Genomic DNA, 27,404 nt, shown 5'->3' with positions numbered 1-27,404 from the left:
AGCAAGCTGAAGTGGCCGCAGAACTAGAAGGGAATTTAAGTGAGTCTGCCAAGCTCCCAAGAGAGGAAAAACTTTTTTCTCCACGTGGACCCCTAGCAAGCCAAAGCAGCCGAGATAGCAACTAGCAGTGCTAGTCACAAGATTTTATAATAAATTATCCCAGAAACTTGTTAGCAAGCTACAGCGGAGAACAAGTTGAAGGACGAGTCAACCAAAAGGTGTTGAAATCGGCCAAAGAATACTACAACACTCAGGAAGTCGAGTGCAAACTCTTCTCTTAAGAGCAGTTAAGTATTTTTTATGGCCAATAGTAAGAGCTTGTAGAGTGAGTACTGAAGAGCGAAATTCTGAGGTGGAATTGAGCTGCTACCAGATTTTATTCAGGAGGGCAGGGCTCCAGAAGCCAGCAGCCATTTCCTGCCAGACACGAGGGCGCACCTCCCATAGATTGGTCTGTGTCAAAACAAATTGACTGAAAGAGAAATACAAGTAACTGATTATGGAAGTGAAATGGGACAGAGAGGTGAGGAAAAGAATGAATATGGGCTGGACATTACCGAATGTACCTTGGAGCTGCAGGGGCTGGCCAGTGGTGAGCTGGCGGAGTTGGCTTGGGGACAGAGTGATCTTGTTACCCTGGTACTGCAGGGTGACTGGGGTTTTGGGCTGGGCGATGCGGCCCTGCCCAACCAACTGGGCAACTTTCACTACATCTCCACCTTCAGCAGGAGGTTGGCACACAGAGAGAAAAAAAATCTTGTTAAATGACAGTTTAAGTGGCTGACAATGTGTCTTGGAGAGAGAAAAATGTTTTAGTTAGTTCCAGAGTGGGCACGGAAAGGGGCATGCATGACCAGGGTGGGACAGGAACTCAAAACTTTTCTTTTAAACAGTAAAAATAAAACAACACCTGCAACTGATAATAACTGGTGATGTGGGGAGCAGTGCTTACATGCTTGAGAGCTCTTTACACCCAATGAAAGACAGCCAAATGGTAACACTTTACAATAAGGTTCCATTTGTTAACATTAGTTAACAACATTAGTTAACATGAACTAACAATGAACAATACGTATTAAGCATTAATTTGTTATTGTTAATTAAAACATATACTAATACATTTTTAAAATCAAAAGTTATTAGTTAACATTAGTTAATGCACTATGAACTAACATTGACAAAATAAACTGTTAATTGTTTGTTCATGATACCTAAAGCATTAACTAATGTTAACAAATGGAACCTTATTGTAAAGTGTTACCGACAAAAATTAAATTAACCGGTTCTGAAGAAGAAATGCTGCACCAAGAAGGAGAGGTAAAACAATATTAGAAGGCTTTCAGATCATCCAGCTGCTGGCCTGGCTCAAAAAAAGAAAGAGATAAGTGTATAAACGATAAAAGAAAAAGGACAAAGGAAATGTATATAAGAAAAACAAAAAGAGGAGTGTAGATATTGGAGAGGTCTGGAGGATCATGCTTGTTTACAGAAAGGGAGGATAAGAAGAAAACTGCAGGTGTATAAGGGAGAGAGAATATGAGAGGAGGGACCGGTCTGCAATGGGTCGTAGGGAGGCCACTTACTAGGCAATCGTGCCTGGGCCTGGGAGCTGAGTACCAGCCTCTGGGGTACCAAGCTGTGCTGGAGGGAGAGGGCGGCAGGGGCCTGAGGGACCACAGCAGGCATAGGGGGTATTGTGGTGACCCCTGCCACACCCAAAGCCAGAGGGGTAGAAGTGGGGTTAGGGGTGGCTCCTGTTAGGAGTGGTCCAGATGAGCTGCTGGTGGATGTGGCTAAGAAGGAAGAGGTGGAGTTAACTGTCTGGACTGACCAGTTGGGGAAGAGTGTAAAGGTAGTGGAGGATAAACAAATCTCATATATCCATCTGTTATATGAAACATGAGAATGATTTATTTAAACAACATACACAGACATGTCAAAAAGTGGGATTTAATCTAGTTGGAATTAGAGGGCTTTACTTTCATCTGTAACATTGAGTGATTAACACACTTCAATTCTGAACCATTTAAAAAAGGTTAACACTGAGCACAGTGGTGGAAAGTAATGCTTTAAAAAAACTAAACTGTATACAAGACTTCCTAGAAAAGAGAACTGACAGATACATATTTTTCTGGGAAAAGTAGGACGTCTGTATCAAATGGCCTACACACAAAAATAACATTACTTCATAAAAACCTTTAGGTTGTGAGGCAGCCTTGTGTTTAACAGTGTCCTAACCAGACGTGATGCTACAAAGTGACGAGCAATCGCTTCATTTCTATTATAGGTAGACTGGTATATCGGTTTTACCAATTCATCAGTGTTGCTTTTTGGAACTAGCTGTTATCAGCAAAAATCGATGCTGATAGTTGCCTATACTTTTTTTCCCCTTTCCATGTTATCAATAAGTAACAAGTATGAATCAAAAATATATAAACACACTTAAAATATGCTGCAAAAAAACAACCTAAAAATTTAAGCAAAGTCATCAGAATTGCAAACAAAATCATATTTTCCTTGGTTATATTACTGTTTTTTGTGCTCTTTGACAATTTCTGAACTCGCGACTACATTGGTACAGCTAGTAAAAGCATGCATCAAACATCCACACCAACCCAGCCTTGTTTAGTTTTAGATATGCAGCCAATAACCTACAAACAAGGAAGTCTTAAATAATGCCTAAACTAAAGACTCTGCTAACTAAATTAGACTCAATACATGTGTTAATGGACTATGATAATGGCCTACTCAGACAACATATTGTTTCCTAGAGCTGGCAGAAAATACTCAAAACGGACACAAGCAGCGTATCTATCAACCACAAATAATATAATATTGAGCAGCAGCAGTTGTTGCATTGGAGTGACATCACCTCCCCTCTTCAAATGATTGGCTAGACGAGGAGCTGTCGATCAAGAACTAGTGGACCAATAGGGACTAAAAACGCCCCCTGATTTACATGAAACTCTACTCAAGTTTTGGAAAACCAAGCGCAGAACTTGGAAACAAAAGCAAAGAAAAATACAGCGTAAGGGTACAAAAAAAAATTAAAATATGAGCACAAAAAACAGTAATATAACCAAGGAAAACATGATTTTGTTTGCAATTCTGATGACTTTGCTTTAATTTTTTTTGCAGCATATTTTAAATGTGTTTATATATTTTTGATTCATGCTTGTTATTTTTTGCTCTGCGCTTTTTATTTATTTTTGCGCTTAACATTTTTTGATTCACGCTTATTATTTGGATTCATGCTTATTATTTTTGGATCCGTGACCGCAATACATTTGGCGGGATTTTGATCCCATAGACTTCTGCTTTGCAACTTATTCCCATTACCAAGCACTATAATATCACTAACAACAGTCAAAAACGGAAGAACAGTCAGTGTTTACTTAACGTAAATCACTTTCTCACTAATGTCTGTGTATGGACATTAGGTTTCGACTGCTATCCCGAATAGATAAGTACACAATCACACACATTTACATGGTAAAGTTAATGGACTCTAACGCTCGCTGCACACGCCCTGTATGTGTGTGTGTGAAAGAGAGAGAGACACAGACATACAGCATGCAGAGAGAGAGAGAGAGAGAAATTCCAGAAATATGATGCGCTAGATTTCATTACGTTTCTTGTTGTGCACTTCAATATGACAACAGCCAAATCCCGGACATTTAGGGAATCTAGAAATCCGACTAGATGCTTTATTAAGGTTCGAAAAAGAGGACATGTCAGTGAAAAGAGGGTGTATGGTCATCATAGGTTCCATTTAAAAATCTTTCGATTTATGGCATTATTTCTGCATTAACAAGTGCCGCCTTCTCACGCACTCTGCCAACAACAACTCTGTCTCTACCTCATTCACATACACTCACAGCGATTAATAAAACAAACAACAACAAGCTTGGTTTAAATGTTTTTCATCTTTGTTATCTTCCAAAATGACGGACATCATTTGGAATTATTTGTCAATTTAAAAAATAAATAAAAAGCAAGTGACAGAGAATTAGTTTAATGCAACCTCTGCTTATTACATCTGGTTTGACTCTAAATGTTTCCACATTGGCAGCTTTTGTGGGGGCTTATTGTTGTGACATTCATTTTACAGTAGTTTTTAAGCCACCTGTAGTTGTTATAACACCCCATAACAGCACATATTCATCCAGAGCCTCCGCTGCTCGCCATCGCCAGTAACGTTAGTCTAGCTGATAACAACAACTAAGCGGAAGCGTGGAGCATCCGAGAGGAAGTCTCTCGCCATAATGGCGCCACCCATGGAGAAGTCAGGAAAGAGGTCGATAGCACAAAAAAACATAAATGAACATCTGAGTGCATGTTGAAAGATACGCTACAACTTACTAAAATATGTTTTCTCTACTGTAATCGCCCAGTCTGTTAATGTTGAAATGTCAATGGAGAAAATGTATGGGGAAATTCTCGAGCCCTGGCACCACACACCAACTGAAAATGCCGCTAAATTCTCTGCTATCTGAGAGGCGTGGAAGGTGTTCATTCGTAAGGTTTTCATTCAACCTTATGACCCAAGGAGGGAAATGTTCAAACAAAAAAAATTATACCTTTGGAAATGTAATTTAAGACTTCATAATACTTTTTAATGGCCTTAATTTTAACCAAATTGATAGATTACCTTTTAATACTTTTTAATGACACGCGGATACCCTGTAACAGCTTGTGGGGATTTGCTGTCTTAATATTTCATCATTGACAATATTCATCCATATTTTTATCCTCTGTTCAATGCATTTTTTTATTAGATAATCAAGTGTTTTAAATTGAATCGAGGACATGCAAAGAAAAATGTGACTATATGGAAACGTGCCACATCAACACATACAACGTGTCTCCAACTTCATATCTTTTGAATAAATCTTATTACTAATTTAACCCTCATTTCAAACATATACAAAACCCTTCATTCGGTGAATATATTGACTGTAAAAAGCTTTATTTGGTAAATACTTAACTATGGAGCATTGCAACGGAGCCAAGTCTCCATTTCAAAATAAGAGTCAAGCATGTGTGTTTCCAGCTCGTTTATAGTTAAAAGTCCTGCACCAAATCTTAATCGTTTATAGTTGTTATTGGAATTTGGTTAAACATCAAACTGCATCTGGGACTTGTATTTATTTTGGTCTCTTGTATCCATTATGTCTGTACCCATCATAGTAAGGAAAGAAATAAGAATTTTAACATTCTATAAATCGATTTCAAAAACTATCTGCTGATTAATCAGTTATCGGCCTTTTCCACCACCTTAGTTATTGTATCTGCAAAATCCACTATCGGTAGACCATTAGATTCAAATTCCTGTGTTACCTGTGCACCTGGTCTATTTCAGTGGTGTCATGCTGGGAAGCCCCGCCCACACTGAAATCTCAGCGGTCCAAAATCCCACTCTACATTCAGTAGCTGTATAATTAATATCAATTAATGTGGACAGACAAATTACTTGTCGCTGGAAACTTGCCATGTTGCGCCTGGTTAAGACACAGTTAAAGTGTGCACGTGTGCACATTTCGACAAATGTGTGTTTGGTTGCACAAAGGAAATCTCTCCTGGTGTTTTGATCTACAGTAAAATACATGGTGTTTTTTTTTAAATTGTGTTTGTATATGATTGATCTTACCCTGTGTGGAAGTGGTAAGGGGTGATTTACCCCTCGTCTGCGTGTTTGCAACAGTAGTAGGGGTGGTAGTGGTGGTGGGGGCAGTAGTAACAGCAGTGGCATGTGAAGATTGAGTGGTGCTGCTGGTCATAGGAACCAGGCGCCCCTCTGGTTTCGTTCCATACTGCACTGGCAGGAACAACCTGAAACAACAATCATCCAAAAGTCAGCATCAACTCACCTGCATTAAAATACCACAACTGGTATATTATTATAAACTCAGCTATAAACCCTGTTTTTAGTGTTTACAGCTGGTGGAACTGTATACAGTAGATGGTGATGCAATACTATTGGTTATGGAACAGGTCTCTCACACCTCATAGGGTTGATCTTGCAGGGTTTGGGTCTGGGTGGAGGGTCGGATGCACTGTAGATCTCCTCAATGAGCTGCTTGGTCATCCTAAGTTTGGGTAGAACTTCCTCTGCCTCATGACGAGTCCGTTTACCCTCGTTACCAATCAGGTCAAACAGAGACATATTTACAGTCTGGAGAAGAAAAGTATATATCAGTCACACAAAACAACCAGCTTTCACTCCCACTGTCCATGTCCAAAATACAATTTCTCTTTTACTTCTCTTCCTCACCTTCCACTGGTCTTGCTGCAGGGCGGTGAGCACTAAGGATGGAGTGTCATACTGCAGTGGCTGACATACATAAGAGTTGTGTGTTTCTCTGGCCTGGATCAGGTCTGGATGGTTGCAGATCCTCTGTAGCTGCATAAGAACCTCCAGGACCCTCACAAAATGTCCTGTCTTTAGGGCCTCCTGTGCACTAGAGGGCGAAAGACAAAAGACAGCCACTCAAAACACAAACTAGAAGGTTGAAAGGATTATGACAGCACAGCAACACATAATAGTAAGAGTGCTGGTCATGATGTGTTTCTGTCTAAAAGCGTTCTATGTGGTGTTGCTGACCTGGGTTGGATGAGGATGTCCTCATACATGCTTTTCTGTCTCTTGGACAGACGGCACTTCAGAATGTGTTCGTACTTCTTAGGCAGTTGCTTCTCTACGTCCCTCTTGGAACGGCGCAGAATGAAGGGCTGAATCATCTACAATGGTGAATGAGAAAACAAAAAAGTGAGAGAGGAATGATTTTTAGATTGCTATAAAAATAGGCATGGTGTAACCTTGTGGTTAAAGAAATAGACTGGTAACCGAAAGGTTGCAACAGGTGTTTTATGAACTATAATCATGGTGCCCTTGAGCAAAAGTTGGGGAATGTCCCCATTTCTTAATATGCCTGAAAGTTGCATAAGGTGTATGTGTTTGCAAGGCCTTACCCTGTGCAGTCGGATGACCAGTTTGTGGCAGTAGTCCTGGTTCTGATCGGTGCCAGGTTTGACAGGGAAGTTGAGGTATGGGTGAGTGATTCCAGGCAGGAGGAAGTGGATCATGGTCCATAGCTCTTTCAGAGTGTTTTGCAGAGGCATGTTGATTAAGAGAATCCTTTGATGACTGTTGAAATGACAAACGCAATATCATAAAAACCATTTACAATGCAATAAACATTTTATTCATTCAAAGTATTTTTAAGAAAGTAACACAAGTTACTTAACTTCATGTTGTAAAACATAAAATCTACTACTGAAGCAGCATACAACACAAGCATAAAGCATAAATCTAATACAGATGAATCTACACCATTCCAAGTGATTGAGCTAAGAGAGTGATCTCTTGAATACTGAAATCTACAAAACATGAGATTAACAGGGACCAAACTGAAAACTGAAAGTTTGTATTGAGATGTGTCCTAACTTCTTGATGTTGAAGATGGTCTCCCAGTGTTTCTCAGTCAGGTTCTTGATGAGCTGAACCTCATCCAAAACCAGGTGCCTCCAGCGTCTCCTCAGGAAGTAAGCTTGATCTTTCAGCAGGAGCTTGTATGATGTTACACACACGTGGAGGCTGTTGGGCTCACACCACCTCTGCAAACATCAGAGAAAAGGGGGAAAGTGAGAACAGACAACAGAACATAAAGTTGAAATGTAGACTTTTCCATAAGGCTCTACAAAGCTGATCTGAAAACTACTGTACGCTCACTGCTAAGCCACAGCTCTGACAAAAGGGCTTTATTTTACAGCAAGTGGTGTACACAGATGGTAGTATAAGGAGCTAGCTTGATTTGGTTCATACCGATCTCTTAAATCTGCGCTGCCTTCTGTTGCCAAGGTACAGGAGTATCTTCAGTCCAGGACACCAGCGTTTGAACTCCATCTCCCAGTTCAGCAGCTTACAGGTCCTCACCACCACCAGGTGTGGCCCCCAAATACCTGTGACACCAACATGACACCAGGTCAGGACGTGTCCCATTTTATTCTTAAAATTACAACAAATGTTTAAGAAGAAAACCAAAAATCAAACGTATTGTTTCTAAAAAGGTAGGTGATAGGTGGTGGTACCCTGGTTGCAGGCCAGGTGAGCAAAGAAAGCCACAGTCTGTACAGTTTTGCCAAGGCCAGTTTCGTCTGCTAGGATGCCGTTAAGGTTTTTGCGATGGAGACTTACCAGCCACTCCACCCCGACCTGCTGGTACTCTCTCAGGGAGCCGTGCAGCAGAGGAGGAGGTGGTGAACGACTCTGAGAAAACAGAGAGAACAGCAGAGTCATAAGACAATTAGAGACAGTGAGCCAGTATTGAATTAAACTGCTTCTTGATTTAAGCTTCAGTCTTTTTAAAACGGTCTTTAAGATAATTACACAAAGTCTGTCTGGACTCACAGAAAGAGTAGTCCTGGCGCTGCCTTTAGGCAGAATCAGGTCTGTTGCTGCGGCAACTTCGGCAATATCCTTTTTGGGCTTCCCATCAGTGCCATAAGTCTTCCGCTCAGCGCCACGGTACTGATCCATACTCAGCAAAGAGTCAATCAGCACTGCTTCATGTGGACTGCATGGAGAATCCATATCTGAACAAAAAACAGCAGAGGAAAAAAAAAATAGCAACATTAAAACTTTCATAGCAACATTAAATCACTTCCACCAAGTAGTTATTTTTTATAATTATTTTGCACTTTAGATTATGATGAATTCTGAGATTTTCAGCCTAAGAAACAGCTGGAAATTTGTATTTTTTGTAACTTTTTTTCTTATTTTTCTGATATGACATTATATATCTCAGGGCGTAAATAAGGTAGGTTTGAAAAAAATTGCTTTTGTTTAGTTCCCAATCATGCCAACTGTAACTGGGTAAAATATGATTGCACGACAAAGTTTTTAATAATTCATATTTTAATAATTATTTTTTTCTCGGCGGGCCCGGACCCATCCGAGCTTAAAGGGTTATGCAGCAGATGTACACAGACCATCAGCTTCCATTTTGTCTTCATCCTCACTCTGGCTGGAAGGTTGCGGCCAATCAAAACTCTCAGCATAAGCACCAGCGTACTGCTTCACCAGGTCACCCAAAGGCACCTCAGCTACAAGACAGACAGCCAAGGTTTACAGTACTGCTTGACTGATATGGGTTTTTCCCATGGGAAATATGTAAATAAATACCAGAGTGGGTGATGGCAGATTTAATATGAGTATACACAATACAATGATATTACATTCCCGAAATTCCTGAAAACGTTTACTTTTAAAATCTTCGAAAACAGCAAATGTGCATTATTCATTAACCAAGAGGGCATGGCTATACCAATAAACTAATTAAATAATAATAAATAAAACCAATAATAAGGGTTAGTTCACCCAACAATTATATAATCATTTACTCACCCACATGTTGTTCTATACCTGTATGAATTTCTTGCATTGAATGGAAGGAGATGTTAACCTCAGTCACCATTTCTTTCGTTGTATGAAAAAAGATGCAATGAAAGTGAATGGTGACTGAAACAGTCAGTCCCTAACATACGGTCTCCTCCCCTCAGTCACTTACATCTCCATTTGTGTTCCACAGAAGCAAGTCTTGCGGGTTTGGAACATCATTAGGGTGAGCACATGACAGAATTTAGATTTTTTTGGGTGGAATTATGCCTTTAAAATACCAACTATCAGCCAATATATTTTGGTCTATTACTAGTCTAAAGGCCACACTGCATATTCATAAAACGTGTTGCCCAATAGTCTGATACAGAAGACCAAGATGCAGCCACAGTATGAAGGTGAAGATTAAAAAGTAAATTATAGTTTAAAATACATGACCAGAAGTGAGGAAAATCTCACCTTCTTTGGTCAGTTCGGCTAGCTCAGCTTTCTGCTCAGCTGCAACCTCGTTAGCCTCCTGTTCCTCTATTGTACTCTCCTCATCTTCAACTGTAACAGCACAAGACTATTAAAAAGGCACACACAAACAGGCAACAACATACAGAAAATGGCAAGCTAAATTATATATTAATGCAGCAAATACCCTCTACATCTGATAGAGAGGTGCTGGACTTTCTCTTGCGGGATGGGCCAGCCTCCTGCTAAAAGGGAGAAAGGGGGCTTAAGACAGCTAGAACGTGCTATGCTATCAATTAAATATGCTGATGAGAGGACAAGTACAGCTACTGTCAGGAAGACAGTACATAGAGATGTTAGGAGATAATAATGGAGATGTTAGGCAGAATGTTCACCTCAGCCACCATTTTTCCATAAAATGAAAGTGTATGGTGATGGAGACTAGCATTTTGCTTAACATCTCCTTTTGTGTTTCATGGAAAGATGTCATATGTGTTTGCAACAACATGAGGGTGAGTAAATTATATTAATGATATTTTAAATTTTTGGGTGAACTATTCCTTGAAAACAACTTATTGAAGATGATCTTACCACTTTATTCTCTTTATCTGATTTCACTCCTGATGACTGAGCCGGTTTAGCACATTGCTCTGTATCAATACAAAGTATCAAATATAATTTCCTTTAAATTAACAAACTCTTATAATGTCTGCACATTCAGTTGCAACATGCCTGATATCAATCATTACTCAATCTCACTTTTGCATGCAGCCTTCCTCAGGCTGAGAACTTTTTGTTGTTTGTCATAGATCTCGAAACGCAGTTTGATTTCCACAACCTGTGGAAAGAGAACAAGAACGATATTAGAGTAACTAGATCTACTACACTTATCCACTGCTCATTGTGGGAACCAACAAAACCCCCACATATAGTGGTATAGCATATGTGTAATCGAGTACCTGTTCAATATTGGACCAGAAGTAGTCAACACTGCGAGCGATGGTGCTGGCGATGTGGCGCAACCTCATCTCCTCCTCCCTCTTCACTCTCTCCTCTGTCTTTTTCTGCTCATCATGGTAACGCACACATGTGCGCACAAGCTACAGACAAAAATGTTGTTTGACTCTAATCAATGCAGGAGTTTCAGATGTTCTAAAGTGAACTGTATTGTATATAAAAATATATATGCAACATGAGACACTTGTTGGCTGCTGCATGTGTAAAGCGGTCAACATTTGAATATCAGAGACTGATTTAGTGCATGTCTTTCACCTTCTTGGCAGCAGCCATCTTCCAGCGCCTCTCCTGGGCAAAGTCAGCAGCCATCCACTGCATCTCCTCCAGCAGGTAGTCCCAGTGGGACTTGGGCCTGCAGGCCTCCTGCAGTTTGGGCAAACGACTGGCCGACCACTGGCCCTCTTTACGGAGCTCTGCAATGCGCTGGTGCACATGGCTCTCCTACAACCACACGAGCATCAAAAGCCAGTCTAAGACTTTATAGGTAGCATCAAAATGTTACAATCCTAACCATTGTTTTCATTCATTTTAAACCTTAAAAGCAGAAGTGTGTAATATTTTCAATGTTAAAATATTTTCTCCCAAGCTTAACATTCAAGCAGTTCTGATGGTGACGCTAGCGACACAGTAAACACTTCAGTTTTTAAGTTTGCACTAAAATGTAAGTTTACTCATTTTTTACAGTGTCGTGCATAATAAAGATCTTAAATATCCTTGCTGTTTTGCCCCTACCAGCTTGGCTTGTTCTGCTTGCTTATCCTGAGTGCGTTCCTGTGAGTTCTGCCCGATGGGACTCTGACACAGCCCAGACATTTTAAGCCCTGCGGTGCCATTTGTGGCAGCAAGTTTGGACTGGTTGGCAGTGGAGAGGTTGGGGCCAGTAGTTGGTGTATGGACCAGGGCAGAAGGATGTGAGGTGGGGAGAGAGGATGGGGATGTAAGAGGGGAGGGGGACATAACAGGGGTGGAAAGAGAGTTGGACATCAAACGCTGGGCAGGCTGGGAGGAATCTGATCCAGGACGCATAAGTGCCACAGTCTTAAAGAGAGAAACAGATAATAAAATATGAATGTGAGTGTCACTGTGAACATCCCATTCATAAAAACTAGCATCTCAGGAATCTCTTCATATTTAAGGTGCTGTAAGTGATTTCTGTCATTTTTCTTACTTTTGCTAAACTTAGTTACTGAATTAGTCAACCCTGAATTCAACAACATACCCTCTCTCCAAAACTCTGCACACCTCCCTGACTTTTTTGTGTGTGCCATTTACAGAGCTTAGAGCTGTCACAGACATGTGTGATTTCTCAGGACACCTATTTCAACTATATATTCCAGGCAATAGGGCCATTTTATGTGTGGTATTCCAAAAAATTCAAAATCCTATCTTAACAGCAGCTTTAATAGAACATCTACTTAGCTATTTATAAACATAGTTCAATGATTTGGTGTTTTCAAAAAGTTCATATGTTTTTGAAGTGTATGCATGTGCGGAAAGTGTGCCGGGGGAACCCCGAAGACTGAAGTAAAGGGAAACCCCACTATTGCAACGCAATTTATCTGTAACATTTACATAGTGCACACCGCTTTCGCACATTAAACAGCTTTCTGGAGAATGTGTAAATTAGCTATTATGGTTTACTATCCACAGAACTCCACCCCCTGCATAACGTCTTTAACGACAGCTCTATATTGTTGAACCAACGTGTTTTGAATGATGGGTGTGTGACATAGTTACTACGGTTTTGGGAAAAAATTGTCACAAGCTATTTAATTTCTCCAACGATGCATCGTACTATGGTGGTTAAGCAGTGAGTTACCTAGTTGTACAGGAAAAACACCCCAGTGCAATAAACCTCAAAATTCAGAAACTTGAGACAGAAACACAACATAACATATCCAACAGAGGCGTTCTGTTTTGACAACAGAAAGAAAGCCACTTGTTTAGGACTAATGCACTGTATGAATCAGAACATGAAAACCCGATGACATTCCTTAGGTGAGAGACAGTCCAAAAGCTAGAGAGCCATTTAAAATACTTAATATTTTTAATCATTGAAGCCAGATTACTGTCATACCAAGCAGAACAAAACAAACCTATAAAAAACCAAGTATGTTACATTTTAAAATGTTTCCATTGCACAGTCATAAATTGTCCTAGCCTTCCGCATGGTTTCCAGAGCTCTACATTAGTAATAGACTGATATATCGGCCATCAGAGGCTAAGTTAAGCATGCATATAAAGTACATAGTATATAAAACGTAAATACATTGCCCATCTTGCTCTCTAAATATCATATCGGCTATTAAAAAAATAAATAAATAAAACACACACACACACACACACACACACACACACACTCACACAACTCTCCATTATATACTCACTGCTTGTCCAGGCTGCATGACTGACTGCTGCATCTGCTGCTGTTGTTGCTGCTGCATCTGGAGGTGGAGACCTGACTGCATCTGTTGAAGCTGTGCCTGCAGCTGTGCGTGTGGGTTAACTGGAGCCAGCACGGCTTGGTGCTGCTCCACTACCAAGGCCTGACCCTGGGACAGGGACAGAGGCAGCCCTGCCAAGGGGAGTCCTCCCTGGGGAAGGCGGCCAGGAAGCTGTGGGGGTGGAGTGTGGAGGCTGGCGGCATTCTGGACGGGGGGACCTTTGGATGGGTCGTACTGCTGCTGGTTTTGTTTCTGCCCACCGACCTGGACTGTTTGTGGGGTGGGGGGCATACCTCCTGATAAGGGAAGGCAAGATGAAGGTAAAGGAAGAGAGCAGGAAAAGGAGGGGAAAGACAAAGAGATGAAGTGAAGGATGGAAAGGAGGAGAGTTCCACAGAAGAAAAGAATGAAGAATTGGAAACATAGTATATTCTCTTAGTTTGTGCCTGTATACTGACACCACCAGACCACGTGTAACAGGATATCAACAAACAAACTGCAGTACTCTTGGCAAAATAAATTGTAGTAAATATTTATTATTGAAAGGCAAAAAACTGGTCAAGAACATGTCTGGGTTATGGTCATCTTCACTGTCCTAAAAGCAGTCTTAACTTTAAGCAAAATATAGATTTATTTTTGCTTTTGATTTTGGGGTGAAGATTTTTTGAAAAATGTTTTTGTGAGATTCACGCAATGCTTGAACAAAATTTCTTTGCATTTATGGGTATGATGTTATGATTTACCAGCAATGTGATACACACTGCTGGATAAAAGGAACTTTAATGAAAAATTCTGTTCATGTCACAATGACTACATTACAAAAATCAAGGAAGATTTACATGTTCTAATTAATGAAAATTAGAACTTTTAAATGTGAAAATAAAATAATTTATTCAATGCTTGAGAACTCTACTATGAAAAACAAAACTAATCATGCATTTCCACTGAACTATTTATAAGTGCAAAAAGTCTAGATTAAAAAAAAAAAAAGATAAAAGAAAGAAAGAGGAGAGGAACTCATAAGGGAAAATCACAGAAAGGAAAATGTACACGACTGAAGCACTGACACGATTCTGAGCATGCATGAAGCAGGTTTATGTCTGTAACATCTACATTTAAGCAGCGGGTAAAGCAGAGGAATGACAAGGGAAGTTTAGCACAGCAGAAGGCACTGCCAAGCTGTAAACATTTAATATGAATCTCCCTCTTTTAGAATTTCGTCATGAACAAAATCACAGATTACGCTAATTTCATTACTCCTGAACTTTAGGAGGTTAATGGATCTGTTTAGTTGTAAAACCTTGCTTGGGCGCAACTTTTAGTACCTCACCATCAGGTCTAAAACAGACTTGAAGTCATGAAGTAATGTTATGAAGATGAGGATGTGAACTGAAAAGATAGCAACAATAAAACTAAGAAAAACAAAAATAATTTGCTAGATGAAGTGAACCAAGGCTGACAATACAGTGAGTTTAGGGAAGTGAAGGGGAACTCGAGGGAGATGTCAACTATAAAACCTCATAACTAAATGTAAACAAACACGATGTAAAAGAGGACATCCCGGTGGAGAGAACAGTTTGAGACCCATCTTCCGATGAGCCATGGATGGAATCAGAGATGCCTTTATGGCAAAGAAGAATGTAAACAGATGAGGTGAATGGCTCAAAGAACTAATGAGCAAATCATAAAAAAAAGTGATGTCTTTCCATTGATCTTCAACTGCATCTTCTGCCCAGCTATCCCTCTGATGGTTAAAGAAAGATTTTGAGATGAGGACTAAGCCTGAACGGAGTCTCAATAAGTGGATCACAATTGGTTGATGATTGGTAGAAGGTGGGATCAACATTGGGCACTCTGGAATGAACTATGACCTCCAGCAGCATTGAATAACGGACACAAGAGCGGACCTGGCCCGAGATGCAGCAGCGCTCCTACCTTGCACTGTTGGCATGAGCTGCTGGAGGGGAACGCCGGGAGATCCTAAAGGAGTAACAGCAGGGTGCTGGAATATCATCCCATGCCGACCCACTTCCATCCGGGACCTCTTAGCATGATCTGGGATGCAAAACACACAATACCCTCAAAACGCAAAAAACCTCCCTCCCAGATACAGAACAGGAAAACCAAAAGAAAACAAAACACTTGGTACATGGCAATGATGCTTGCACACCAGCAGGTTGCTGTCAGGAAGCTCTGCTCCCTGATATCTAGAATAAAGGCTTCAAACACAGAGCTGGGAATAGATGCTGGAATACTGAGAAAGCAGAAGCGAATTGGAGGGGAAAATAAGAAGCAAAACAGCAGAAAGAAAAATTGAAAACAAAAAAGGGGGGGAATAAGTGGAAAAAAAAAAAGGTCTCCAGCTTTGCCCTGTGTCAGCGTCACCCTACCTGCTTGCGTAATGGCTTGCTGTCGTTTGAAAGCCTCCATGTCCACAGGGTTAGAGATGCTACCACCTGCAACCCCTGCATGGGCCTGCGAGACAAAACACATTTCAAAGTGAGAGCTGAACTTATCAATAACAAATATGGTGAAATTCTGTTATTCTGCAGATAAAGTCGTGTCGTAAATCTTGCAAACCGCAATGTACATTCACATTGCGTGTTAACACACAGATGGCAAAAATTAAGCAACTGCTTAAATGTTCTGAATGAATCCTCCTCCAGGTTCCCTAGTAAGGAAGCATTACCTGGAACTGTTGCGGAGCGGAGAACGCTGCAAACACGTTGGGTGGGAGTTGTGTAGCTATAGCAACAGGTGTTACTGTCTGCCCATCCTTTCCAGTCACTACTTTTACCTAAGAGGTTGTCATAGAAACAGATGAAAGACACAAAAGCCATAGAAAATCTTAATATCTCCACACAAAACTGACACCATATCCTTTAAAGAGTTTCAGGGTTCCTAAACCTTTTTACCAATACATTTCCATGACTTGTTGTTCATGATGACTGGATGAGGATTTTTAAAAACCAAAAGCATTTGGTGCATGATGTTAATTTCCACAGAAAATAATTTCAAATCACGGAACAAGAAGACCGTAGCAAAGGAAGTGAACAGGGTCAAACCCTAAATGTTAAAATACACATGGTTTCAAAAGTTTTGTCACAAGACGAAATCATTATACACTCACTGAGCACTTTATTAGGAACACTATGGTCCTAATAAAGTGCCCTACTTGGTCTTCTACTGTTGTAGCCCATCCGCCTCAAGGTTCGACGTGTTGTGCATTCTGAGATGATATTCTGCTCACTACAATTGCACAGAGTGGTTATCCAAGTTACTGTAGCCTTTCTGTCATCTAGAACCAGTCTGACCATTCTCCGTTGACCTCTCTCATCAACAAGCCATTTCAGTCCACAGAACTGCCACTCATTGGATGTTTTTTGTTTTTGGCACCATTCTGAGTAAACTGTCAACATAATTTCCCCGCGAGGCTTGTGTAAATAACGAACATGGTATCCGAGGAAGACATATTTCCAGATATTCCAGAGTTGTTGCTATGTTTGTTTCCTTAACTTTACATCCCAATATGCAGCAGAATTGCACTGCAATAGTGGGCTTTCCCTCTTACATAAAACTCTGGGATTCTCTCAATGTAAGAGCACATATACGGGAACGTGAGAGACAGTCAATATTTTACATTGGTGTTTAAAGAAATGGAATCACTGCTCTAACAATTCAGGGTGCGTAGATCCACACATTTTTTTTAACGGTCTCAAAAATTAGATGATCCGCACTCCTTTTTCTCAGTTTCTTATATTTTATTCATATCTCACAGTACAGGAGAACAGAGACGTTTCGGCCTCATGGCCTTCTTCACTGAAGATGATGTTTCAGAACGCTGCTTTCTGCAAACACCCTGGAATAAAACATTTTTTTGAGTGCATGTAAATGTGGTCAGTGAGTGTACATGTTAACACGATTTGAGAGTGATAAAATCTCTGCACTACATGATTTTAATGTGATAAAAACACTTACCAGGATTACAGGGTTTACAGGCGTTACATCATCATGACAACAAAGTTGTAATATTGGATATATCTTTACACAGTTTAGGTTAGTAAGTAATTTTATGACACTAAAGTCACATTAACACATATAATGTTTAAGACTTGTGGCTATACTTTTGAAATGTGTATTTAAAGCAGGGCTGCAACTAACGATTATTTTGATAATCGACTAATCTAACGATTATTAGAACGATTATTCGACTATTCTGTGATTACTGCAACAATTAATCATTAGCTCTTAACCGATTATTCAGCTTGTGCCCTGACTTAAAAGGTTGTAGTAAATGTGCTTACTGACAATAAAGAGGACAAAAACATCTTTTAAAAATTCCTTTAAATGACATTCACTGAATTAAAGGGGAAAAAAATACTTTTAAAAGTTTATTCAGTAAAGAAATTCACTGCAAAAAATCCTATTGTTATCAAGTGTTTTTGTCTTAAAATAAGATACATTTACTTGAGAAGCAACATATAAGATATTTAAACTTGCTTTAAGAGAATGTATCTTAAATATAAGTGTATTTTGTATATAAGTGTATTCTTTTCACTTGGTTATACTTCTGCGAGTGCAGTAAAGACAAAATATACTTATATTCAAGATCTATTCTCTACAAGCAAGTCTAAATATCTTATATGCTGCTTCTCATGTGAATGCATCTTTTTTAAAGGATTTTTAGATATTTTAAAATATTAGTCTTTTTAATATTATATTCAACATTCTCGGACAACAATTTTTTCTTCAGCAGTATAGCTGCTAAAGAAAATGTTCATTGTTTTAAATGAGTTTTAGATATTTATATTGGAAAACATGTTGAAACAAAAACAAATAAAAAAACTTATTTTGTTGCAGTGTATAATGGGGGAAGACTACTTCTCTCACCTTTCTGTTCACTTCAATCCATCTTTAACTCACAAAAAGTCAGTTTTCTTCATTATAAAAAATGCACAGTGACACATATATTATGATTCAATAAGTCGCGAGCCATCACGTTATAATCTAGCTGCATTAAGCGTACGTGCTTGAGAGACGAGCATCCCCGCAACAGAGTGTGCCTCAGTCGGGTGCAGTTTCAATCTCTCCCCCTTAGATCGGGACATTCGTGCAACTCATAGTAGAGGTGCTGACTGCACAGAGAAATGCCAGTTTCAGAGTTTGTAGTTATTTACATGATTTGCTTCCGTATTATTTGAACTTTAATAAAGCTATAATGCATTAAATATAACTGCATTTAAGATGTAACGCCGGGGTGTTTCCATTAAAGACACTCGACACGTAAGTTTTTATTCAGCGGAGCGGCAGCTCCAGCTCCACTTATTCCACAACGAGAGTGCTTCTGTATTTACTTTTTTTGTATTTTGCATTATAATTCCATCATACTTTGTGATCTACATCACCTGACGCTGTTTGGAAAGTTTACAGTGCATCTGGACTGTGAGCTGTGTAATTCTTCCTCTCCTCAGGCACAAGCTGCAGTGCTGCTCTCGCACATCATCATTAGCTTTTAATGTGATCTCATGTTATATTAAATGAGATCAAACGACTGAAAACAAATTTTTTCTTTTATTGTTGACGTTGTTGATAACGTCGACTAATCGTTTCAGCCCTAATTTAAAGTGTGCATTTTAAATTGTAAGACCCGCCACATTCACTGCAATGGTAAGCGCATTACTTTAACCGTGACTTTTGCTTTTTGTATACAAGTCAAATTATTTTCGCCACAAATTCTGTCGCATTTACTCATCTTGTATTGAACCCGGAACATTTCTAAGACTTTTTAAAATTCCCTGATCCATTTTAAAATTCCTTGATCTTTCCAACAAAGAAGAGTTGTTTTCAGTTTTGCCTCCAAAATTACAGCCATGCATTTTAAAACAGATTGTAAATTACAAAAGCTCAAAGCATTTTTTTACCTCATCATTTATCACCTCCGACTGCTCTTCCTCATCCTCTTCATCTTCGAGTTCAAGATCATTTTGCCTCAGGTAGGTAAACAGAGGCACACAAGGCTTTTTCTTGAAAGCAAGGTAGTCCATCATATTCCCTTGCAGGTGCTGCAGGAAAAACAGCTCGATCAGGTACTCCTTAAACACCTCCTTCAGACTCTCCATCTTTTTCCCATGATGCTCCAGGCACTGCTTCCTCAACTGTGCCACTTCTGGGTTTGAAGGTGCAATCTCTTCTAGTTTCTTTGGCTGCATCTTCTTCATGCTGGTGGGGGTCAGGGACTGGTTGGAAAGGCCCTGGGGAGGGTTGCTCCTGGATGGGCTGGAGGGAGGGATGGCCGAAGGGACCCCGAAAGAGGCAGCCGAAGTGACTGCCACACCAGCCACCACGCCTTGTGCCGTCTTCTCAAAAATCATTGGTCGTCCCAACTGGCCTTGGATGATACTACTGATCTGAGGTGGCAGATTAGAAGTGGTGATGTGTCCAGGGCTGCCTAAGGTTGCAACAGGGCTCTGTGGCCCCAAATGGTGGATGGTTCCCCCAGTTTGAGAGTGAGGCTGGGAGAGGCGTCTTTCTCTGACTGCCCCTTGAGTCCCTGGAGATGTCAGCTGAACAGTTCCTGCTGTGGTTGAAGCCAGCTGAGCCAATCCTGTTCCTTCCTGGTACACGAAATGGCCACTTCCAGGTGGGCTGCCTAAGCTGATTTGCCGAACCATTATTCCGGCCTCAACAAACCGTGTTGGGCTCTGACTACACACTCCCAAAGCAGAACCAGGAGCACACGGCCTGGGCAGAGCTTGTATGGGGACTGGACTGTGCTGGGTAGGACTTTGGGGTTGCATGGTCTGGGGCAAGGGTGATGTCACCTGGATGTAAGATGAGGACCCGGGTTCGAACCTCCACTGCTGGGGCTGGTGCTGAAAGCCAGGGGAGGTTGGGCTCTGGAGTGGCAGAGAGGTGAGGGTGATCTGCTGGTTCCCTGAAACCATTGGTCCAACATTCTGTAAAGTAATGTTCATGTTTTGGCCTGTGACTGGACTCCGGCTCATGATGATTTGATAATTAGGAGACTGTGGTGCAGAGGGGCTCGCAGCTGGAGCAAAAGATGTCACCGGTGACTGGGGGTGATTGCCGTTTGCTGGCGGCTGCTGTGGTTGTTGTTGTTGCTGTTGGTCTTCTGCCTCAGATCCAGTAAAGGACTTGGATCTCTGAAGATTTCGCTGCACATTTGGTGGGCCACCTCCATGGTGCATTGCGTGGCACTTTTATTGTATTTAAAAAAAAAAAAAACACACTCTGTGGGAAGACAAGAGTGCAATGTTTCTACCATGTAAGTATAAGCTTCACAAGTATTTTATAGATGTTTTATTTTCTGTTAACAAGATTAACCTATCTAAAATACAAAGAACTAATCTATTTCAGTCATTTACCTGGCACTTTTATCCCAAAAGACTTACATACTTATTACACGCACAAGCTTCAATTAACCTGACGTTTAATGCATTAATCATGGGCACAAAATTGTAGTTTATGAATCCCCCCATGCAGGGTTTGTACCTACAACCTTTTCGTTATCAGCCCAGATATTTAACCACTAAAAGTCCCTGCATTACAATACTCACTAATTAAAGTCGAAAATTCAGGAAACCATGTAGCATATACATACTGTTTAGGGGTAAAAGTGTGTATGACAGTAGTTATTACCCCCTTTATTACAAGTCTGTATCGATCAGCTCTACAGTCTGACAGCTGAACCCATCCTTTACAGAAATTTACCATAGCAACCATAGCTTCCTCCATAATACCAGCTTCTACCGTTCTTGTTACTAGACTAAAACTACGGTCATTTGGTTTAAGCCACTGTCACTAAAAAGAAATTGAACAAAATGACAGAAATCTTTAGAAAACCTATTACAATGTTTGAATGAGATCCCATAAATGTATTATGATTGTACAACAATAACTATGAGACTATGGCGAAAACTACTGTTACCATTATACATTTTAGTAAGGATTGTACCGCAGTGTTAGGTTGTCAACACCATTGTTTACTAGTAAACCCCTTTCTGTACACTCTCACATACACAGCCTGCTACAGCTACCAAACCCACCCACTCTACACATATCAACACCCAGCTCTCATTACCCACTGAGAACGCCATAAATACATCGGTCTGTATTCTTTAGGCATGTGTTGTTGAGTATTATAAAAGCGAATATTCATAGCAGAATATGTTTGAGTTTCTGCTCGCGGTGAAGTTAGCATGTCTGCTAAACACAAACATCAACACACGCGCCACTTACTGTAAAAACACCGTCCCGCGTTCCTAACATCCACTCATTCTCTGCACTCTACAAAACACGCGTGGGCATCCACTCACACGAACACAACGCTGAATAAAACTATAATAAGCGTTTGACAGATGCTTCTGTGTGAAACATGGCGATAGACTGATCATTTTTTTCTTTCTTCTCCGAAACCCGGAAGCGCTCGACTGAGAGCGCGACCTGTGCACTTACAGACAGGGCTGTTAACCAATCACATCAGAGCACGAGAGATCGACTCTTTTCATATGTATGGTAGGGCGGGACAAATGTAGGTTTCTCTTCCTCTCTCTTTTTTCCCGAGCTGAGGCACTTTTTAAATTAAAAATGGTTATTATGTAGTAACAAATTCTAAATTATATTGTAATCTGTGGTCATGTTATTGCAAGTTATAAAGCTTTAACATTTTGTGCAAATGACTGTAAATAGAACATGTTAATTGTTTTAATTAATTAAATCTGAATATGTGTAATAAATTCATAATACACTAATAAATAAATAAATAAATTACAGTAATACATAAATTACAACAAAAATGTGCATGAAAAAAAAAACGTTTTAAATTGACATTCCAAGAATTTTCATCTGAAATTTCAGGATTTCCTTCTGTATCTTTGATCTTGTGAACTAATTGTATTCTATTTTAGTTCACTATTATGTATTATTTTGTATTTCCATATTTTTTTGCTATTGAATCCAAAGCAATTTCAATGGTATTCCACTGGTATAATAATCCCCCCCCCCCCCCCCTGCTAGAAATCTATATATGTAATTAAAAAAGAGATAGTTCACACAAAAATGAAAATTCTCTCATCATTTACTCACCTTCATGTCATTTCAGATGTGAATGACTTTGTCTTCTGCTGAAAAAGACAAAGAAGAGAATATCTATATTTAGAAGAATATCTCAGCTCTGTTGGTCCATACAATTTAAGCGAATGAGTACAAACATTTTGAAGCTCCAATAAGCATATAAAGGCAGCATAAAGTAATCCATATGACTCCAGTGGATAAATTCCTATCTTCAGAAGTGATATGATAGGTGTGGGTGAGAAACAGATTAATATTTAAGTCCATTTATTACATTACATTTTCCTCCCTGCCCACTAGGTGGCAATTTGCACAAAATAATTCAAATCACCAAAAACAAAAGAAGAATATGAAAGTGAAAGTAGAGATTTATAGTAAAAAAAAGTACTTAAATATTGATCTGTTTCTCAGCCACACTTATCATATCGCTTCTGAAGATATGGATTTAACCACTGGAGTCTTATGGACTGCTTTTATGTGCTTTTTGGAGCTTCAAAATGTTGGTACTCATTCACTTAAATTGTATGGACCAACAGAGCTGAGATATTCTTCAATAAATCTTTATTTGTGTTATGCAGAAGAAAGAAAGTCATACACCTCTGGGACGGAATGAGGGTGAGTAAATGATGAGAGAATTTTCATTTTTGGGTGAACTATCCCTTTAAATACCCTGTACATGTTCAAATTTATGTTTAATAAGTAAATATGAACTCATGGTTCTAACCTGTAACTTTTTTTTTTTTTGCCTATTATGCAACACTCTCAACAGTAAATATAGCTATTTGCCATTTTACATTGCATTTAAAAGGTTGTTATAACTAGTTATTAGCAAGACACATTTGATCCTAGTATTTTGTACTTTATGTCTGCTTGTGTGGTGTAGGTTATTGCCAGTGTCGGGTAAGTTACTTAAAAATAGTAATCCACTACAAATTACTAATTATTTCTCTATGATTGTAATCAGATTACTTTATTAATTACTTAATTGAAAAGTAATCAAAATTTTTTCCAATTAAAATGTGTAAAACTCCTCAAAATTGAATACAAGATACCTAAACCAATTAAAAATAATGATTTTATTGACAAAACTGCAGTTTCACAAATTTTAAAAAGGTATGCATTCTAGAGTTAAAATAACAAAGATGGTCAAAAATGGTGAACAGTCCTGATTCTAATTGCAATCTAGCAGGGTAGGTGTGAAAATGGCATATCACCAAACCCACAATTCTACTACCTGTTTAAGAAAAAGATTTGCTATGTTATATTTTCTGCACTTGAAAGAAATAAACAGAAACAGAGTACAAATTTGTGAAATTTATTTCAACTACACACACCCATATCACATACATGCTTCCTGATTTTGGCTGCTCTGAATGGGAAATAAAAATACAAAAATATCAGAAAACACATCATAAATATTGTAACAACATACAAAATGGTTAATTTGCCTAAATTTAACATCACTATTAATTTCATAGAGTTTGCTGTGCATTCATCAAAGTTTATTCAAGTTTATTCTACCGTACGCAATTCAGACTAAATGCCTTAAAACACTGTGATAAGAAAACCTTGTTACCATCAGATAAGGAAAAAGTAAAACAAGATCCTTTAAAGAGTTATCATCATCCTAAAAGGTTTGGTAGACATCTTGGTGATGCAACAATAGTGCAAGTAATGAACAAACCTTTCAAAACATTTGAAAAGTATAAGTCACAAGCTATTCAGCTAAGAAGGCCAATCAAATCACTACAAACAAAATGTGCAAAAGCCTTGTACTTGCAAAAGATGAACACCTAGAAGTTTAAAGCTTTACCTTTAAACTGTTACTTTTGAGCAGTGTTCAGGAGCAAACTGAAAACTAAAACATCACTTGCACTCATCGACTGAATACATATTTACACGCCAGACACATCTAAAACAGATTACAATAAATACAAAATGCTACGTACAAGATATTGACTATTGTCTTATTGCATTTCCTTTGACTAAGCCGAGGCTAATTAGACAGAAATTAGCTTTTACACTGCAGGTTGGTCTCCTCCTCAGTGGTTTCTTTCAGGAATCCAAAAGGCAATTAGGTTTATAAAGTGCTTCACTGCTTTACATACACATGAATAACAGTATAATAGCTCATATAATACAAATCTCAATTATTTCTCTCACCTTCATATGACGACATATGAAGCAGTCTTAATCAGTAGGTCAACAAAGGTTTTGCCACAGTTTTGGTCAATTGCCACATTAGAACTGTACCTCTGTAGTGTAACACTGACAAACTAACCGTCTACCACCAGCTGATGTTATGTATTCCCTTCAGATACAGTAGATAACATTTCCATATCATTTCGTCAGAATCATGCAAAAACATACAGGCAAAGTCCTTTAAAAACTGGATAAATCCATGTTACTTCATGAGACTAACATTCTAAGCATGTTTTAGTACAATTTAATAAAGAGGATCCAAGCTTTTGCTCATTCAGCCCACAACACTGGCTTTACTGCTATAGTACAAAAAGTAATGTCATTGATGGTTGATTTGCCTACACATTTGACATCTATTGAACGAATGATGTCTTGTTTCTTTTTGACTTCTGAATATATAGTTGTTTAAGTCAGCCAATGTAGTTTCTCAGATACTTCACGAAATTAAATATGTTCATATATAATCATACATATAAGGATCATACATATACCAATAGAGATTTAATTCCTGTCTAGTTTGAAAAAGACTTTTCTCACATTCTTTCCCTTTATGGAAATTCGAATGGCAATTCGAATGCAGAGCAAAACAAATGTTCATACAAAACTGATCACACACTTGCTCTGGGCTGGAGGGAGGAGAGATGTTGCTCAATACGCTGCTTACCTACAGACACAGCAAACAAACATCTGTTGAGATAAGATGAATACTCAGCTGTCTACTGAACAAGCGTTTGTGTGTGGTACTCACATTTGTTGATATTTTTCAGATCTGCAGTTTCTCTAATGATCAGGGACAGTCCCTCCATCAGTAGTAAAGCCTTATGGTAACGCTCTACAGAGGTTTCTCCATGATGAAACATTTCATCCAGTGCTGCAGTCTGTACCTGATTACATATCAGAGGAGTGCTATTAATATTTTATATACTAGAGGTATTACACACAATATTAAACAATGTTATAGATCCATCATTTTCCTAAATGTGATTGTCAATACTAATAACGATTTCATAGTAACTAAGAAACCCAATGTGTGTGCTCATACCATGTGAATGGTGTGCGTGTAAATGAGACTTTCAGCAGTAATGCTGTTCATGCGGTCCATCAGTCTTTGTTTGCTGCTGAAGAAGAGCTGTAGTTTCTCGGTGAGAGAGCGGCAAGAGCTCACACATTCCTTATATAGCTCGTTCAGCTTGCATACCACTGCAAGTGCCAACACACAACAAAATGCCAAACAGAATTATTGTCTTAAAAGTAACTATTCTAGTCAAATTAGTTAAAAGCATTACGGTATATACAGCATATACAGTATTTCAAGAGGTTTTTCCTTGTTCAAAATAATAATAATACAAAAACTATATAAAACAATATATATTTGGTGCCATTTTCAATTAATTATTCTCAAATATAATTTTATTTGGTGCTACATATAAATATAGTTTTATATACCATTTATTTATTTGTTTCATTTTGTCTAAAAATATAACTCAAATAAAATACAGTATGTGTTCATATTAGGGCTGTCAACCAATTAACATTTTAAACTGAATTAATTACACGATGTGCTGATTAATTAATAGAGTTAATCGCATATCATTATTTACTAACACCCCCAAATCTAGATAATTTAGAATATAACAATTAAAATAATTTTAATTATAATAATATATAATAAATATCATAATGCAGAAAAATCAAATACATTACATTATGTACATTTATTGCAGCAGCAGACAAGTAAAGCATTTAGACAATACAAAACATGGCTTCAAAATCAAAACATTGTTTGTTTTAATGCTACATCATTGAACAATATAACCCTATTATTTGCCTAATTCCGTCTGCGCTATTGTTGTTGGTCTATGTACTCATGTGTCAGATGGACGCTTTTGGAGCGTCTCACTTTGGTGACGTAACTTCTCAGTACTTTTCAGCATCTCTAGTAATAAGCGTTGTGTTTTTAGGATGCTGTGTCAAGTTAAATGTAGTTTGAAACCCGTCTCGGGGTCCCTGCATTCTGGGTCGAGTTGTTATAGGCTGCATTTACACTGTCGTAAAAATATTTTTTTTACTCATCCTCATTTACTCAAATCGGATATTGTTGCACATGTGTGAACAGAAAAAAAAAAAAACATCAAATTTTTTGCCATCCGATCTGAGCCACTCTCAAATGTGGTTTTAAATCAGATACATATCCGATATCTGGACATCTGACCTACATCTAAACACTTGTATCCAACTCTCCTCGTATTTCTGACATTAAAATCCACTGAAACAGAGTTTTCTTTTATATTTGTGCATGTATAACTACATTATTCTGAAGGTACAAGGTGTCAAGCAATTGTGATATGTCAAGCACGCATTTGCAGCGAGGAGACATCACAAAGATGAAAAGAGATTTGAACAGATCAATTTACAAACAGGTGAAAGCCCCTTAAGTCTATCAGAAAGATTTATGATACACTCGAGGCTAATTGTGTGTGCATATATTTTACCATAGTGTGGAGGACATCAATGATAATTATTTAGTTAAATTACAAGTGCAGAATTAGCTAAATGCAGTGGAATAAATGGCAAGAGCGAACTTCTCTAGTATTTCCAGAAGAGAATAGTGGAAAAAACTAGCATGTTTTAGTTTATCCATAACCAAGCGTTACGCAGATGTTGGGCAATTCCAAGGAAATGTCAACCATTATCATGGAAAAATAAGAAGATACCAAAGGAAAAAAATGTCCTTTTAAGTTTTATTGAGGTTTAATGGATAATGCCATACACATCCCTAGAGGGTGCCGCTAGTTTAC

The 27,404-nt window shown here is 38.8% G+C and overlaps 2 protein-coding genes across 11 annotated transcripts in view; both read right to left on the bottom strand.

Annotated features, from left to right (window-relative positions):
* The window catches only part of LOC127414755 (E1A-binding protein p400-like), a 62,801-nt gene extending 41,057 nt beyond the window's left edge, over nt 1-21,744 (bottom strand). For 5 of the 10 annotated variants that reach the window (XM_051653002.1, XM_051652997.1, XM_051653001.1 and 2 more), the window contains exons 1-24: nt 21,574-21,744; nt 19,236-20,565; nt 16,004-16,111; nt 15,705-15,789; nt 13,258-13,610; nt 11,603-11,908; nt 11,126-11,311; nt 10,813-10,953; nt 10,613-10,691; nt 10,445-10,503; nt 10,041-10,098; nt 9,857-9,946; nt 8,992-9,105; nt 8,411-8,595; nt 8,092-8,269; nt 7,826-7,962; nt 7,448-7,617; nt 6,973-7,147; nt 6,605-6,741; nt 6,275-6,461; nt 6,006-6,175; nt 5,651-5,832; nt 1,584-1,793; nt 558-719 (exon numbers count right to left, since the gene is read on the bottom strand). In XM_051653002.1, coding sequence (XP_051508962.1) covers nt 558-719; nt 1,584-1,793; nt 5,651-5,832; nt 6,006-6,175; nt 6,275-6,461; nt 6,605-6,741; nt 6,973-7,147; nt 7,448-7,617; nt 7,826-7,962; nt 8,092-8,269; nt 8,411-8,595; nt 8,992-9,105; nt 9,857-9,946; nt 10,041-10,098; nt 10,445-10,503; nt 10,613-10,691; nt 10,813-10,953; nt 11,126-11,311; nt 11,603-11,908; nt 13,258-13,610; nt 15,705-15,789; nt 16,004-16,111; nt 19,236-20,522 — 4,759 coding nt within the window. In that variant the 5' untranslated portion in view covers nt 20,523-20,565; nt 21,574-21,744. Of the gene's footprint in view, nt 1-557; nt 720-1,583; nt 1,794-5,650; nt 5,833-6,005; nt 6,176-6,274; nt 6,462-6,604; nt 6,742-6,972; nt 7,148-7,447; nt 7,618-7,825; nt 7,963-8,091; nt 8,270-8,410; nt 8,596-8,991; nt 9,106-9,856; nt 9,947-10,040; nt 10,099-10,444; nt 10,504-10,612; nt 10,692-10,812; nt 10,954-11,125; nt 11,312-11,602; nt 11,909-13,257; nt 13,611-15,249; nt 15,665-15,704; nt 15,790-16,003; nt 16,112-19,235; nt 20,566-21,573 lie in introns of those variants that run through there. The other 5 variants (XM_051653000.1, XM_051652999.1, XM_051653003.1 and 2 more) reach the window with 5 other exon arrangements.
* Nucleotides 21,745-23,703: 1,959 nt separating this feature from the next.
* The window catches only part of LOC127414762 (serine/threonine-protein kinase ULK1-like), a 45,004-nt gene continuing 41,303 nt past the window's right edge, over nt 23,704-27,404 (bottom strand). The window contains exons 25-27 of the mRNA XM_051653026.1: nt 25,649-25,806; nt 25,355-25,490; nt 23,704-25,270 (exon numbers count right to left, since the gene is read on the bottom strand). Coding sequence (XP_051508986.1) covers nt 25,215-25,270; nt 25,355-25,490; nt 25,649-25,806 — 350 coding nt within the window. The 3' untranslated portion in view covers nt 23,704-25,214. The remainder of the gene's footprint in view (nt 25,271-25,354; nt 25,491-25,648; nt 25,807-27,404) is intronic.

The sequence above is a fragment of the Myxocyprinus asiaticus genome, chromosome 24, assembly GCF_019703515.2.
Source record: "Myxocyprinus asiaticus isolate MX2 ecotype Aquarium Trade chromosome 24, UBuf_Myxa_2, whole genome shotgun sequence".
Classification (NCBI taxonomy): domain Eukaryota; kingdom Metazoa; phylum Chordata; class Actinopteri; order Cypriniformes; family Catostomidae; genus Myxocyprinus; species Myxocyprinus asiaticus.
Note: the sequence above shows the minus strand (reverse complement) of the source record. Positions and strands in the feature narration are given on the sequence as shown.